At 38.4% G+C, this 16,993-nt stretch overlaps 1 protein-coding gene across 1 annotated transcript in view; it reads right to left on the reverse strand.

Moving 5' to 3' along the window:
* The window catches only part of ABCA13 (ATP binding cassette subfamily A member 13), a 161,419-nt gene that overhangs the window by 22,599 nt on the left and 121,827 nt on the right, over positions 1-16,993 (reverse strand). Inside the window, exon 46 of the mRNA XM_027743247.2 lies at positions 11,400-11,550. Within this exon, the coding sequence (XP_027599048.2) occupies positions 11,400-11,550 (151 nt within the window). The remainder of the gene's footprint in view (positions 1-11,399; positions 11,551-16,993) is intronic.

Here is a 16,993-nt window from a genome sequence, read left to right on the forward strand (position 1 = left end):
AATGTGGAACCCGACGGCAATGCATGTTCTCATATAAAAGCTACATTTCATAAATATTGCTCTGACTACATTAAATGAAGAAAAATTTTAAAAAAACTGTCTTAACAACTGTTAAACAACCCACAGGTAATTTTATACTGAAAAGTTCAAGTCTTCTGCTATTTTAGGGTTAGTTCACAGTGACTTATTTCCAGTTACAGTCTATTTTTGTATATCAGTAGAAGTGCTGCAAATTCAGATATTCTGTGGCTTTATAAATGATCAGTCACCTAAACTATATTCTAAGATATAACAGTTGAGCTTTCTTTTGTTTTGTGCGTTTTTTTCACTTCCAAATACACATCTCCTTATACACCAAAACAACCCATAAAGTGATGTCCTCTAAAGCATATGGGAGACAGCTTATCCTTTCCGCTAAACTGACTTTGCTATCACTGAGAATGCATGAATGCTACTGACAGAAGGATTATCCTCCTACACATACACCAACAATCACAGAATTACACAGAAGAGCTTATAAAAAATTAGGATCAGAAAGTGAAAAGAATACGTCATTTCATGTTTACACCAAAATTAACACCTATTATTAGTAAACAATAAGCAAAAGAGGCCTATGTGTCACAGCTGAAATGTAGTAAAAACTACCCTTTAGATATGACCAGAACCACTATTTCTAAGACTGCTCTGAAATATTATCAAAACTCTAAGTCAAACAAAATGCCATTCTTTTAAAGCAACAATGAATGCCTCATGGGGAAGAATTTAGAAGGTCAAGGAATAGTGCGAGAGAGAGAAGAAAAAAACATTCAAGTTAGATGGCTCTTATTGTAGTCTGTAGCCCCCAGGGAGACTCAATCATGTGTCAGGCATGAACATAATGCTCCTTATAGGGAGCAACATTAAAAAGAACTGACTTTGCAAGATTTACAATTCTACACATAGAATCCTCACCTCTCTGGTATGTACTCAAGCATTTAGTGCAGAAACACATGACTACACCATCTCCTGTTTAGTACAAGGAGAGAAAGACTAGCAAGTCTTCTGCTACAGGAATTTTTCAAGGCAAGGTCTCCTTAAGGTAAAAAGAAAGGGGTGGGAATCATTTCATAGTACCCACATTGCTGCTGCTTTAAATGTGTAGAGCTTACAAGATGAACCTTGCAGATTATCACAGTGCACACCACAATCTGGCTTGATATCTAGATATGCATTTTTGGTGCAAAACATATCAAATTAAAACAGATTTGGGGCTGAATCACAATAGCAACCTAAAGGTAGAAGGAATGGTCAGCTTCCTGATTCCTAATTTTTTTCCCTGCTATTTCCCTCTTATTCCTGCTACCCTCTTCAAAGGAGCATTGTAGAGTATGTTTCAGCAAATATTAGAATATAGAGTTTATTCTTCTTTCAAGAGATGACCTCAAAAATTTTCTCTTTTCTTTAATACATATCATAAGATTTTCAGTAATGTCTCAGCTTCATCAATATGATCTAAACAACAATGAAACACTGATTTGAATGAAATTAGAAATATTATATATTAGGTATATTGTAGAGGAGCCTGCACATCTCCATTTTTCTGTATAACCAGTTGTTTGTATCATAGTATCTTGTAAAATAAATACAAAAATACCTCTTAAACTATTTTAAATGAAAGTCAGAATTGAACATGTGACCAATCTTCAGATACAGATACACACAATTATACCAGAGATTTACAATTCTAATGGTTTCCTTCCTTTAGTGACTGTGAGATATATACACAAGCACTTTCTACCCCTCCTTGTCATATTCATCATGGTGTTCTATTTATGGTTTCAATTACTTTCAGCAGTGAAGAATGAGGAGATACATCAATTTATTTAGCAAGTTGGCAACATTGAGGCCAAATTAAAAGACACAGAGTTATATGCATTGTGAGCTCATTTGAACCATAAAGATATTTCACATCTAGTCATGGTTGTAGTAATGTATTTAAAGTCTTTCCTCCCTTCCTCCCTCCACCCTCAATGAAGACTATAACAGACTTTATATCTATCAGCTAACTATTCCTATTTTACAATATTCCTTAAAATTATTTACTTTTCTCTCATCAATTATAAAATCTTTAACAAAAGGTTTTTTCAAAATTAGTTTGGGTTAGTTCACCTAGCTTTGGTATAGTCAATCTATAACATCTAAACAAAACCCTCGAATACATTCTGGAGTTCCTAAAGACTACATTCATTTCAGAAGAAGTTTTAAGGTAACTGACTTTTTGCACACATGCTAGTCATCATGGCTAGGCTTCGCGAATGAAGATTTGGGAAGGCTCTATCCACATTTGCTACAGGCACGCTGGTGGCTTATGAGGCCAATATGTGACAGACAAATCCGATTGCAAAAGGCACAGCAGAAAGACTCCTTAGATGGTGTATTCTGCAATACATGGTTCTTTCTGTGTTGCCTTTTTTCCTCGAGGGTGATCCTGCGTGTGTTCTCGAAGGAGACAGCTGTGTTATAGATGGTGTGTCTCCAGGCCTCCTGATTTGAGGCCAGAGTAGACCAGTTGTGGTGATCAATATGGCCAAGGCTGAGATGTTGTTTCAGGGGGTCCTTGCATCTTTTCTTCGGGGCTCCTCTCATGCGGCAGCCAGTGGCAAGTTCACCATAGAGCAGGATCTTAGGGAGGCGGTGGTCCTTCATCCTGGAGATGTGTCCTGCCCATTGCAGCTGTGTTCTCAGTAACATGGCCACAATACTTGTGACAGCTGCTCGCTCTAGAACAGATGTATTGGTCACATAATCTGACCAGTGGATGTTTAGGATTGTGCGGAGGCAGCGTTGATGGAAGCGTTCTGTGCCCTCGTGGGAGATGAGAGGGGGAGCCCTGGAGCACACAGAGGAGGTGGACAACTCTAAACCCGGGCAGATGGATCTTGATTAGCCCTGTAAGGCCATATCTGTGGGAGTAAAGGTTAAAGTAGGCATGGTGCCTTCTATCCAGTAGGGAACTAAGGGCATGTCCATTCCACTGAAAAGCAATAAGTGATGAAAATTATGTAACCACTAATGCTAATGGGAACGCATGCGTGTGGCATGGTCCTGCCCTGGGCGCTTGGGCCCAGCCCCGGGCACGGAAAGCAGCAAGAGAGGGGGAGCTTTGCCTGCGTGGACTGTGCCCTCGTGGGAGATGAGAGGGGGAGCCCTGGAGCACACAGAGGAGGTGGACAACTCTAAACCCGGGCAGATGGATCTTGATTAGCCCTGTAAGGCCATTCGTCTAAGAGAAGGTCACTCTAAATAAACCTACATCCTGAGGACCTCGCTGCCACCGTCCAAGCTCTTTCAGCCCCAGCAGATGAACTTTAGAATTAAAGGGCGGGTTCAGTTCCACCCATACTGCGTCTCACCTAAAAAATCCATTGCGCAGGTTTGAAGGCCTTACTCACATTTGCAAAGCCCTGTAGCGACATCTTCTACAAATGCAGTCACACAAAGATCAAAAGACAAAGGCATATACACCTGCCTCCAAAGGTGTACCCAAATTAGCTCTAGCATGCTGGAACATCAGAACCACTCTTGATTCAGGGGATAGTGGATGTCCAGAGCATTGTTCTGCCCTAATTGCCCATGAACTGTCATGTCTCAACATCAACATTGCTTCTCTCAGTGTAGTTCGCCTTCACGAGGAAGGCAGCCTCAGAGAACATGGTGCCGGTTACGCACTCTTTTGGTCAGGCAAGCCCAGAACCGAAAAGTATCTCTCAGGAGTCAGCTTCATGATCAAAAACTCTATTGTTCCTAAACTTGAAAATCTGCCGACAGGTCATTCCAACCACATTATCACTCTACGCCTTCCACTACACAACAAGCAACACATTGTCCTCTTTAGTATATATGCCCCAACTCTCCAAGTTGACCCTGTTGAAAAAGATAAATTTTACACCGACCTGCACCGCCTTACCCAGAAGGTTCCTGCAGATGATAAGATCATTATCCTTGGTGATTTCAACTCCAGAGTAGGTAAGAACTTTGAAGCCTGGAAAGGAATATTAGGCAAGCATGGTGTTGGAAGCTGCAACGATAATGGTCGACTTCTGCTAGAATTCTGGGTGGATCAACAGCTCACCACCACTAATACTATCTTTCAGCAGAAAAATAGTCTGAAGACAACATGGATGCATCCCAGATCTAAGCATTGGCACCTCATCGATTATGTCTCAGTGCGACGGAGAGATGTCCGCGATGTCCACCACACCCAGTGCAGTGCATCACACACATGATGCCCAGTGCAGAATGCCAAACAGACCATCAACTGGTGTGCTGCAAACTTAACCTCAATCTTAAATTCAAACCTAAAAGGGGCAGTATCCCAAGGAGGAGACTCCAAGTTAACAATCTCCAATCAGTCACAGTGAGAAACAAATTCCAGGCCAATCTTCAAACCAGGCTCAATAACCATTCCACAGAATCAACAGGTACCTCTCCTGTAACACTTTGGTACCATATTAAAACCAGCATCTTGCAGTCCTCTGAAGAAACCTTAGGGTTCTCCCTCAAGAAGAACAAGGACTGGTTCGATGAAAATAATCAAGAAATCCAGGAATTATTGAGGAAGAAGAGAACCGCCCACCAAGCACACCTTGCACTGCCATCCTGTCAAGTAAGAAAAACAGCCTTTCACCTTACATGCAGCAAGCTCCAACAGAAACTCCATGACATCCAGAACAAGTGGTGGATCAGTCTAGCTGAAAAAACACAGACACAGGTGGTCACAGAGGATTCTATGAAGCCCTGAAAACAGCATACAGGCCACATACCAAACCCAAAGTCCTCTACTTAGTGCTGATGGTCAAACGCTTCTAACAGATAAAACCTCCATTCTGAATCGATGGTCTGAACACTTTCAGACTCTTTTCAGTACTAGCCATGTAGTCCAAGACTCAGCAATTCAGTCCATCACACAACAACCGGTGAAGTATGAATTGGATACTGCCCCCACTTTAGGAGAAACCCTCAAGGCCATACAGCAGGTGAAAATCGGCAAGGCAGCTGGGGTTGATGGAATTCCACCTGAAGTCTGGAAACATGGGGGCCTTGCACTTCATGCTAAATTTCATGAGTTTGTACTGCACTGTTGGGAACTAGGTAAACTACCATCAGACCTTCGTGATGCAGTCATCATCACCCTATAGAAGAAGAAAGGAATTAAATCAGACTGTATAGCAGAAGGAATTCTACCTGAAAGCCAATGTGGTTTCAGAGCCACAGACATGGTGTTTGTTCTCAGACAGCTGCAAGAGAAGTGTAGGGAACAGAACAAAGGTCTCTATGTAAAGGTCTCTTTGTTGATCTCACCAAGGCTTTCGATACTGTGAGCAGAAAAGGTCTGTGGCAGATTTTGGAACGCTTAGGTTGTTCCCCCAAGTTCCTTAAAATGATCATCTCACTTCATGAGGATCAACATGGCCAAGTCAGATATGGCAATGCACTTTCTGAACCCTTTCTAATAACTAATGGTGTGAAACAAGGCTGCGTTCTCGCACCAACCCTATTCACAATCTTTTTCAGCATGATGCTCCAAAGGGCCATGGCAGACCTCGATGATCAGGACGGTATCTACATTTGATACCGTACTGATGGAAGCCTTTTCGACCTAAGGCGACTGAAGGCCCACACCAACACCTTAAACCGTCTTGTCTGGGAGCTGCTTTATGCTGATGACGCCGCCCTTGTCGATCACACAGAAGCAGCCCTGCAGCGTTTAACATCCTGCTTCGCAGAGGTTGCTGAACTCTTTGGGTTGGAAGTCAGCTTAAAGAAGACAGAAGTTCTGTATCAATCAGCACCTCAGGAAGTCTTCCATCATCCCCATATCACCATTGGACAATCAGAACTCAAATCAGTCCAGCAGTTTAATTACCTAGGTAGCCTCATCTCCTCGGATGGTAAGATTGACGGAGAGATAGACAACAGGTTATCAAAGGCATATAGTGCCTTCAGAAAGCTTCATAAAAGAGTTTGGCAAAATAAACACTTGAAGAAAAGTACAAAGATCAGTGTTTACAGAGCCATAGTGCTGTCTACTCTCTTATATGGATCTGAATCATGGGTCATCTACCACCACCACCTGCGTCTCCTAGAACGCTTCCATCAACGCTGCTGCCCCCGTACAATCCTAAACATCCACTGGTGAGATTATGTGACTAACACATCAGTTCTAGAACAAGCAGCAGTCACAAGTATTGAGGCCATGTTGCTGAGAACACAGCTCCGTTGGGCAGGGCACGTCTCCAGGATGAAGGACCACCGCCTCCCTAAGATCTTGCTTTATGGTGAACTTGCCACCGGCTGCCGCAAGAGAGGAGCCCCAAAGAGAAGATACAAGGACTCCCTGAAACAACATCTCAGCCTTGGTCGTATTGACCAACATAACTGGTCTACTCTGGCCTCCAGTTGAGAGGTCTGGAGACAAACTATTTATAACGCTGCTGATGCTTTTGAGAAAGCACGCAGGATCACTCTCAAGGAGAAAAGACAACACAGAAAGACTCGTGCCTTGCAGAATATACCGCCTAAGGAGTCTTTTGCTGTGTCTTTTGCAACCGGATGTGCCTGTCTCGTATTGGCCTTTTTAACCACTAGCGCGCTTGTGGCTGGTGGCTAAACAAACGTGGGTAGAGCCCTCCTCAAATCTTCGTTCACGAAGCCTAGCCATGGTTGGCTAATGCTAATGGCTTTCCACTCTCTTTGAAAATTACCTCTAATATTCAAGTAAAAAACTAAGTAGTACGGGAAGTTTTCAGTCTGTTTTATCCAGAATAACTTGGAGTTAATGAAGACTCAATCTATTCAAAGACTAGAAACATTATAGCACATCTATCTTCACTCAGAAGGCTGTATCCATCGTTGTATTTGTTTTGCATCATTTCTCACACAATAAATACAATGCATAACTGCTTGCTATTTTTTTTAAGAAATCCTCATAACGCAAACCTGACCCAATACTAAAAATGTGTACCATATTCTGTACAAATGATAATAAACATGGATTGAATTCTAGAGTCAACTGAAAAATAACTATACATGTCCAAAGCAGTAATTCAAAGTGTCAGGAACTGAGTGTAGTTTGAACATCCTAAATAGAAATCATTCATCAATTCCACACCAAACAGTATTTATTTGATTTCAGATTAAGCTCAGAATTGTTTCTTACATTCATGGTCAAACTTCTGGAGGAAAATAATTCTTTATCCCAGAATCTCATAAAACTGTACACACTAATTCTGCTTGGGTCCAAAAAAAAGCAAACGTGCAAAGAGTAAATGAATTCACAAGCTCCCATTTCCAGCACCTACAGAATATAACATGTAATCAGTACAAAAATCTACCTGGAGACTTAATGTAAAGAGAAAGCATACTGACATTCAAAGAAGTTGCCTCAGAAGGCCTCTTGAAGCTTCTTTTAAGATTTGCAACACAAATTGTAACGCTAATGAGAGATGTCATTTAATATTGTGCTAATAATTTTAATTTTTAACAAGCTGTGTGATATCTTTTTGAACAATTTGAGATATAGAAAGTTAATATATTAAAGAAATAAAAATAAGAATTAAAAGTACTATGTTAAATCAGTAGGTGTCTAAACAGCCCAAAATCTTACGCTAACTTTTCCAAATTTTTCAGCAAAAAGAAACTTGCAGAGCAGATTTGTGAAGTATAGCAAAACTTCACATTACATGTGAAACTTAATATTGATAGTAAATGACCCGTTTTTCTCCTCCTTTCCCATTGATTTAATTACTGTTTTGGAACATTAAGTGCACTCAACTTTACATCAGGCACTTAATTCCTGCTGCTGATAAATCTGTCTAGCAAAAGATTTGGTCCTTTCAGTGTTTCAATAGACAACTTCAACAGCAACACATCCTGTAAGTCACCTGCCTGCTCACCAATTTATTAAAAAACAAAGTAAATTTATTTTTCTTTCCATATCAAACCAATGTACTCTCTGGAATATATATCTGTGCATATTAGCATGAACACTCACTGGTAAACACTAAGGCAAGCTTGGAGCACTGTATCATAGACAGGAGGGAATGATGAGAAAATAACAGCTTTCGTTTCCATACAGCTGCTATTCCAAAGCATTATCAGGCCTTATTTTTTTTATAGGCAACTAATAGGCCCACTTTCTCCAGGCACCAGCCATTTCTGAATTGAAGCACAGCAGCTGCTGAACACTTGACAGCAGTGCCATACAGTCCACAGGGCCCACTGACAAAAACATTTCCTCTGAGATAGCTACATTTCAGTTTTGGATGAAGGTAAACAAGAACAGATAAATATTATTTTCAGTCTTTGATGCCTTGATCATGAGCATATGGCAACAAAGTCTGCACTGCAATCTATGCAGACAGAAAATTAAGACAACTGAAAGGAAGAATGATCTCTCTATCACAAATGTGATATTAAGGAACAGAAGGCTGCCTATAAAGAATAGTCTAAGCCTACATCCAGATCATGTAAGGTCCAGGATAATCAGATGATTAACATTTTTCTTCTCTCAGTCCTCCACAGTAGCATAACTTATGTCTAAATGACTCATTTTCATACATTTGAAGCGTGACATGTACACGACTTAGTACACCACTTGAAGAACTCTTCCCCAAATGGTCTTGAGAACTGACATTGCAGTGGCTGTCTACTAATTGCCCAGAGAATAGTTGGATCTGATCACAAAGGGGAAGCTCTTAGGTACACAAATTATTCCTAATATTTCTGCATTTGAAATGGAATTCATGAATACCAGATATTTCAGAGAGAGCACTATTCTCACACTGTCTACAGAGAAAGCATACAAAGCCAGGTTACCCTCCTGGCCCCTCACGGAATGCAGACAGGAAACAGCATTTGCAGTAGCATTCAATTACACACACACAAGCAGCAGGACACCCTGCATGCACAGCATAAAAATCTCTTGTTACTGCCCTTTATATCACAACCTGGAAACCTTCCCAGTCATTCAAGAAAAGTTTGGTGCTGCATGGAACAGTTTGCCATGAAATCCAGGTCCATAAGCACACCACAGATTTCTCTCCATTCTCAAGTTTCCACATAGCTCCTGATCTTGCTTTTCATTCTCCAAAACAGTTGCTGCTTGGAGGCCAGATGACCTGAAGGAGTCACAAATCAAGCAATGACAGCAGGATCCATGTGCAGATGCACACACAGACACACTCTCCTGATGTTGGCAGGGCTGCAGACAGTGTAGGATTCAAGAACTAACAGTCCATTTTAATGCACGGCTCAGTTTACACTTCCCAAAGCCTGTTTCCAGTTGTGTGCAGATGAGGTATTACTAATAAGGACGTGTCTGCCAGTGCCACCTGAACAGCTCTTTCCTCACACCCATGAGTACTATAATAAAACAATAGCTAAGAGTCTGTGACTCCAGGAGCCAGGAAGGTAGCACAGCCTTCTGTGCTAAGGCCTACTTAGCTCTCACTCAAAGACACCTCTCCTGGCAAATTATGACAGAAAAGCTTAAAAGCCATGTTTATAACATTTTAAGAACATGATTAAACTTTGATTCCTGTTTTAAATTACACCTAGGACCAAAAGAAGTCAGTAACATAGATCAATAAGATGTCTGGATATTTACTTCTTCCTTTTGAATGACTACAAAGCTCTAGAGGAGATGTTGCCATTTTTCTGTCTGTTAAAGTGTCATGACAATAGATGTTGCTGATGATAGGGGTTTAGCCTAACTGTTAGAGAGAAACTGTCAGTTCACGAAGAAAACAGATAATTGTAGTTGAGGAGTTTAGTGAAATAACAATTATCACTTAATATATTTCTTTTAGATCAAGGGAAACATATTCAAGTTTTCAGTACTCTGCTAGTAATAGAAAGTAAAAACTACCACAAAGAAGTCAGGAAAAGCAAACAACTAACCAAAAGACTATATGATTATTTCTATGCAGCCTGCAATAAATGTACTGTTAAAAAAGTCAGTTAAAAGTCCAGCCAGGATACTGCCCAAGACAGGGATCAAAGGCTTCCAAGAATCTCTTATTTTCCCCAGGCTCTCATCCAGAAAAACCCAAATGATCAGCTTAAGAATTTTTAAACAAAAGTTCAAAGTATTGCCTTTCCTGATGCTATTATTAGGACACAATGGCAGCTGTTTCTGAATACTCAATGTCCCATGCAGGAATCATACCTTTTTCTGGAATGATGTCTATCTGTTGAGGAAAAAAAAAGGCTGCAGAGAACGAGAAGGCAACCCTCACTCACATGCAATCAAGGAATTGATTGTAAATCACTTATCAGACCCTAAGGCAAGAGCCAGGAAAATGCTAGGTGGGTAAAAAAAAAAAAAAAAAAGATATTTAAATTCATACAATTTTGCTTCTGGAAAAATGAAAGGAAGACAGCAGGCAGCATGCAGGAGGTTATCAGGGCAGTGCTAGAGCTGTTGCTACTACATGGGACCCATCTATAGAACAGGAATTGAGACATACCATTTCATATCATATTCCAGTTTTCTCATGCTAATAGAGATGCAATTAATCAGAAAAGACTGAGCTGTTCAAGTCAGGTCAGATTGTAAACTTCCATCTGCTGATACAGAAACACCTCCCCCCCATTCTACAATATATCTGTAGTTAATTTCTGTTATTGGTTGACTGGTTGCCTCATTCCGGAAAAAGATCACAGTTTGCTTGTCAGCACGGCAACACCTGTATCTGTAAACTCAAAATCTCTCAGTGATATTCTCAGATATTGTCAACATCTGTTTTAGTAAGCTCTTAAAGCATTTCAGACACGGCTTTGGCCTCTTCTCCTTGGACAGCCCCAGGCCTATTATGGCAGCTGGAGCATTTAAGGGACCGCTCTCAGCATGCAGCTTGAATGCAGCTACCATCTTGTGAAATTTAAAATAGCAGAGTGCTGACAGCTCCCATCTCAGTACCCAGATGTTTCATTTATTTTTACAGAATCATTCAACAATTTTTAATTCCTTGTGAGTTTAATCGCATCTCTGAAGAAAAGAGTTTTTTGGAGGTACATGACTCAAAATATATGGTGTACTCTCCCAGTTCTTCAAGTGTGATAGTGAAAGTGTTGAACCATTCATAAATTTATTTTCTTTAAGGTTTTATGCCCAAGATTTTACTTGCATTAATGTCATTTTACTATCTATAGTGATGTTATTGTGTTTTGAATTGGCATAAAAGTAAGAAAAATTCCACATTACTTAAATAAAATAGCAGTAATGAAAAACCTCATTACTAAAATTGTTAAAATGAAATATTAGATAGTCTCTCCTGCTAAAAAAAGTACAATTGTTTTATAAACCCACAGCTCAATGTGTCTTCAGCTCCATCTGCAAATCTGTTATGGATAGTTACCTTATGAATATGCTGCTTTGGAATTCCACGCAGTGTGCAGTAATAATAAAGATGCTCCCAACCCGTTAGAAGTTCATCCAGGGCATCTTGCTGTGGACAATAGCCAATGAGAATGCCCTCAGAGCTAGCAGACAGTATATCCATTTCAGACCTGTTTAAAGAAATAGACTTGAATGTTGCTTGAAAAAAGCCATGGCCCTGGCTTTCACCCTTGGGATACAAGACAAACACATAGGCTCAAGTCCATAGGTAAATGAGTTTGAGTCTCTTCACCCTTCGCCATGACTGCTTCCTACAGTACCACCCACAGGCAAGGGGCCTGCTTTTTGTCCTTTTTGGGATAGGACAGCCACCTCTTCAGAGTCATCACTGTAACAGTGTGCACGTGTGTGCGTGTGTGCGTGCGTGTGTGTGCGTCAAGGTCAAGAGATCAACACAGAAGGAAGACAGCTCTATAACAATTAATCCTCACCAGGTTTACCTCCTTTATCTCTTTGGTAGAATCTTCTCTAAGGAGATATATTTCAAACCACATTGTGTTCCTGTTTGATACTATATCATATTCAATTTTATATTCATACTGATTACATTCAGTACTGAAGGGGCAGGACTTGAAAGAGAGGGAAATGTTGCTGTGTATTCTTTGTGTGTCTGTGCCCACATGTACACATGCATGCATTCTCTAAACTACAAGACTAAAACAAAACACAGGATATTAAGGCCTAGTAGCTTAAAAGATAATATAGGAGAAAGTATAAAATTATCCTGATTTAAGAGACTTTGGACTTCACTTTGTAGCTCTACAGCATTACTTGAAATTACATTCATTGCAAAGAAGCAAGCTTGATTGCAAGGGTGTCTCATTACCCATAATGACACTAAATCTATCCTATTTATTCCAACATCTAATTTAACACTCAATGATGTTGATTTACATGTACAGAAAAACCTGTCAAGATGAAGATACTTAACAATAAAAAAATCTGAGCTTTGAAAGAAAAAAGTCTTCAAAAGGTTCTGAGTAACAGATTGTTTTTCCCCTTAGTGGTTTTCTACATAATCTGATTAAGAGAACTAAATATATGATTAATCAGTTAAACACAAAGCAAATGTATTAACTGCAGGATATACAAATACCAGCACTAGTGAAAATATAAATATGTATCTCTTGTTAACAAGATTCAGAAGTCTGGAGAGAAAAAGAAAACAAAAATTCTGCATTTTACATAAGGAACCTCAGCATCAAACTATATTTTAATACTATTAAAAGATAAATTAACATAATTATGACAAGCCTTGCTGTGGACTAATTAGAATGGTCCTTTGCTTTTAATGGCAAAGATAAAAAATCTTAGTATCTTTGTTGGTGTGGATGGTCCAAGGACTGTAAGTGCTTGTAGAGACCTCTCTAAACAAAGAATTAGCAAAAAATAGAAGGATGATAGGGAAAAGAGGAAACCAGAAGTGTACTTCCTTATTAATTTATATCCATAATATAAAATATTATATGTATATTATATATTATATAGAATATTATATTATAATATAAAATAATATATCTGTAATATAAAAATAACTTATAGGTTATTTTGAATGAAGTATACATAGAATTTTTACTGGCTCAGTATTCAGCCATACCTAAATCAAATTAAATCATTTTTCTAAGGTAATCTTTATGTAAGATATGGATTGATTAATGGCAATCTATTTGCATAGCCAGTCAGAAGCAATAGATTCCTTATTTAATGGACTCTAAGATAGTGAAAACTATCCACAGTGAAATGTTATCTAGATGCTGTGTCTGAGGTTTGTTTTACTAGGAAGATTCATGCACACTCACAAGGTTTTCTTTTGGTACAGCTGCTGTCTTTTGAGAAACAAGAGGCTGGGCTTTTGGTAATATGCCAAGTTCAGCCACAAGAGAACAAATCACACTCAGAGATAATTTCAGGGACATTTACTTAGCATGAACTCTGTAGCTGGAAAGACACATGTAGTCTGATGTGGGTCCCTACCATGAAGAACAAAAAGTTAAGTATGGACAGCTGCAAAAAAAGCCAGACATCTAATGTTCTTTAGCTAGAACTGTATTAGACCATATTTACTCAGTTTGCATTAGGAAATAAAAATAGTGTCCCCAGTAGTAATTGTACATATATGATTTTAGTGTTGTGCCTCCATAAAGCACCCAGTCTTAGGTGAACAATATCCCACCCGCTGACCATTAGCTTCCATAAAGGAAGGGCACAGTGAGAATACATCATTTAATATTTTTACTCTGTTTGGTCCTTATTTTGCAACTTTATCCATTAGTGCTGACCTTGAACTCTTAAAGTTTCCATTAACACAGAGATTCTAGTGTGTTCACTAAAGAACTCAAGGACCTTTCCATCCCCGCCCCCCCCACATCTGCATCTGTCGATCTGACCAGAAGGAAAAAAAAAGTCTCTTATTCAGAGGGTTTTTTTGAATGTACACTATAATGCCTATTTTTCCCCCAGCAATATCACTGAGTAGATTTCCTAGTTAAAATGCTGGACGCCATCCTTCAGTTTTGTTTAGTCAGGTTTCTGAATACACAAATAATATATATTTATATATATGTATATATATATGTATATAAATAATAGAGGAAGGAAAAACACATGATAAGTTTTAATATAATTAATGATGGCATGATACCAGAAAACCTTTTGAGTAAATGATATATTGTAAACGCTTTTCCCTTTTCTTTTTTTTTTTAATTTCTGATTCCATTCATTAAAGTAATTATAACCCTTTTATTCCTTGACATTTTCATATATGCTGTTATAAAAATCAAATTAGAAATACAATTTTAATATTTTCTGAAATATAGATTAACATGCAGCAAAATTATGATTTTGTTTTCTCAAGCTAGAGAAAAACACCTGTTTGTTTTCTGTCCTTTTATTATCAGCATGCCAGAATTTCTCATTAGGCTATTCACATTAAAATCAAAACATGCAGGAAGAAAAAATCAGCTCATTTTATAAATAGAAAGAACATATAAGTACAGATTCCAACCCCTCTTAGGCTTTTTGTCCATACCATAGTAGACACAATGAATTTCAGTGTAATATCTAAAAACTATAGGCAGGAAATCAGTCTTTTACACTAATAGAGAACTTTCTGTATCATTATAAAAACACTACATAATTGTTATTTTAAATTCAGTTAGTAACTTTGGTTACATCTCTTGATCAAGGTACGACATAAAACTAACATGGAACACAAGTTTCTCCTTCATTTTTAGACTACCTTGTTATGTTCAATCAATAGTTTCACTTGCTATTTAATTTTTCCTTTAAGGTGGAACAGCTGCAACAGATGACACGAACAGAACATGTCCAGAAATCTTTATGTTTTAAAGATCATTTTAAAGTTGCAAAATTGCATTTCTAGAACCCCTTTGAAAAAGGTCAACAGAATATCTGGCATCCTCAAGAAAAATAACAGTCTAGCACTTGAAGCATGGAAGATTTTGTATTCCATATCTTTCTAAGTACTTTGGTGAGAATTATGACATTTTGGTGCAAATTATCCTGGAAAAAAGTCCAGGACTCAAGAAGACTTCCCCCAGTTTGGAGTGCTCATCTTACAGTTTTGTACTATTGATGAAAGAAACTTGACTTGACAAGGTACTAGGGATAATAAACTGAAATCTGATTGAATAAAAATTTTGATTCAAAATTCCTCCACAGATCATTTCAAGGCTTTTTACATTAGTCCATTTCTTCCATACAATTAAAGGAATTCCTGCAATCTGATTGCAGCCCTGAAGGTGTGGGGCATTCCAGTCAGGAAGGCTTTGCTGGCACTGAAAAGAAACCAAAACACTGGAATGAGAGAGAATGTTGCCTTCTGAATAAACTGGACCTCTTGTTTCCAGAAGGCTAGGCTGGTTATTGCAGAGACTAGATTTCCTTCTTGTTTGTTACAGTGGTTACCAGCAACGTCATATATAGGAGTTTGTGGACTGTAGTTCAAAGGTGAACTTCGGTTTTGAGTTCCTAGAAACAACTAAGTAACCTTGATATCAGCCTTACGGCTGTTTTTTGAAAACATTGTTTCACTATTGACTCCACTGTGTACTTTGCTTCACTTTTGTATGCTTTTTCTACAGTTTTTGAATGCAGTTAAAGGCAGTGATATATATGGCACTTACAGTGGCTTCTGCAGAGAGATAAATTCCATTAATTAGTCAAAATGAAATATAAATTTACAAATTGCAAAAGTACTTAGACATTACATTGTCCTTTTAACTGCATATTCAATTCAGTGCATACTAATGCTCAATTAACATTATAAAAAATCAAGGTTAAAATATAATTAATGTAACTATAGCTTCATTATAATTAAACTAATTATACTGATATACAGTGTAAAAACAGCCATCTCAGCCATTATATCAATGTAAATTTATTCTGCCTTTCAAGTTAAGCTATTTGAATCACATTTTTAATTATTTATCAAGCTGAATATCATACCTATCAAAAGAGTCCAAGTTCTAGCTATAAAGAAATATTTTACTTTTCCCTCTTTGGAGAGCCATTCTTTGGTCCTATGACTTTGTAATCCAGCAGCTGAGATGGCTGACACTTAGTTCAAATAGGATGGGGAGTTGCTGTCATGGAAGATCTCTGTGTGGTAGGAAGATGGAAATTCATGGGAGATAAATTAATTACATGAGGAAGACTGCCAAACGCTCCCATTCTCAGTGGGGCAACTTATGAACAAGATGACATCTTGTTTATCCATTTTTTTTCATTTTTTCACATATGCACCCCACTACATTTTAAGTACGAACTTAAAGTCAACCCTATGCGGGAAAGTACAATAGCAAAGACTGCGTAATAGAGAGCACCAAAAAGGCAGATAAACCACTAGTCACATTGTTCATTATTTTACATTGACCTTGACATGGCACTTGAAAGGGTTTTGACAATTTCTGTTCAAAGCTGTGTTTAGTGCTCCTCAATTGAGGGAGGTTTTATGACACTGAAGAAGGTTTAAACAAAAGTATAGAAAGGGGAAGAAAACAAAGAATGGCCAGCGTGTACTCACACACACAGAAAAGTGGAACAGATGTACAGAATCTGCTGATACATCAGCCCAGCAGACATTCAAAGACTATGAAGACTCACTTTGTTCTCCTTTGTTTTGCTACTTTGTTAAGTGTCAGCTTTTCTTTGTACATATTTAATGCAGACCTTACTTCTTCAAGCTATTTGACAGAAAATGTAGCTACAAAAATGTTTACAGTTTTATATGCTACCTTTCATTTAGCCAGTTCCCACATTGGTGGCAATCTAGTTATGACAGAAGAGCTAAGCATAAGCTAATTTGAGTCCACTTGTACTCTTAAAAAAGAACAGCTGTGCTACAGAGAACACAAAAAACCCTTCTAAATGTCAAGCAAACCATGCAGTTACTTTTACACATATCTAAGCTTCACAACTCTTTTGTATGTTGTTCAAAAGCCAGTAAGACTCCTAATGCCTTATAACACCATAATTTGTAGATGCAAGGAAACAAATTTTATTAAAATACTCTCCTTTCTAGTAATTTTCACT

Source organism: Pipra filicauda, unplaced genomic scaffold, assembly GCF_003945595.2.
Source record: "Pipra filicauda isolate LSUMZ 115617 unplaced genomic scaffold, ASM394559v2 scaffold130_size2058158_pilon, whole genome shotgun sequence".
Lineage (NCBI taxonomy): Eukaryota > Metazoa > Chordata > Aves > Passeriformes > Pipridae > Pipra > Pipra filicauda.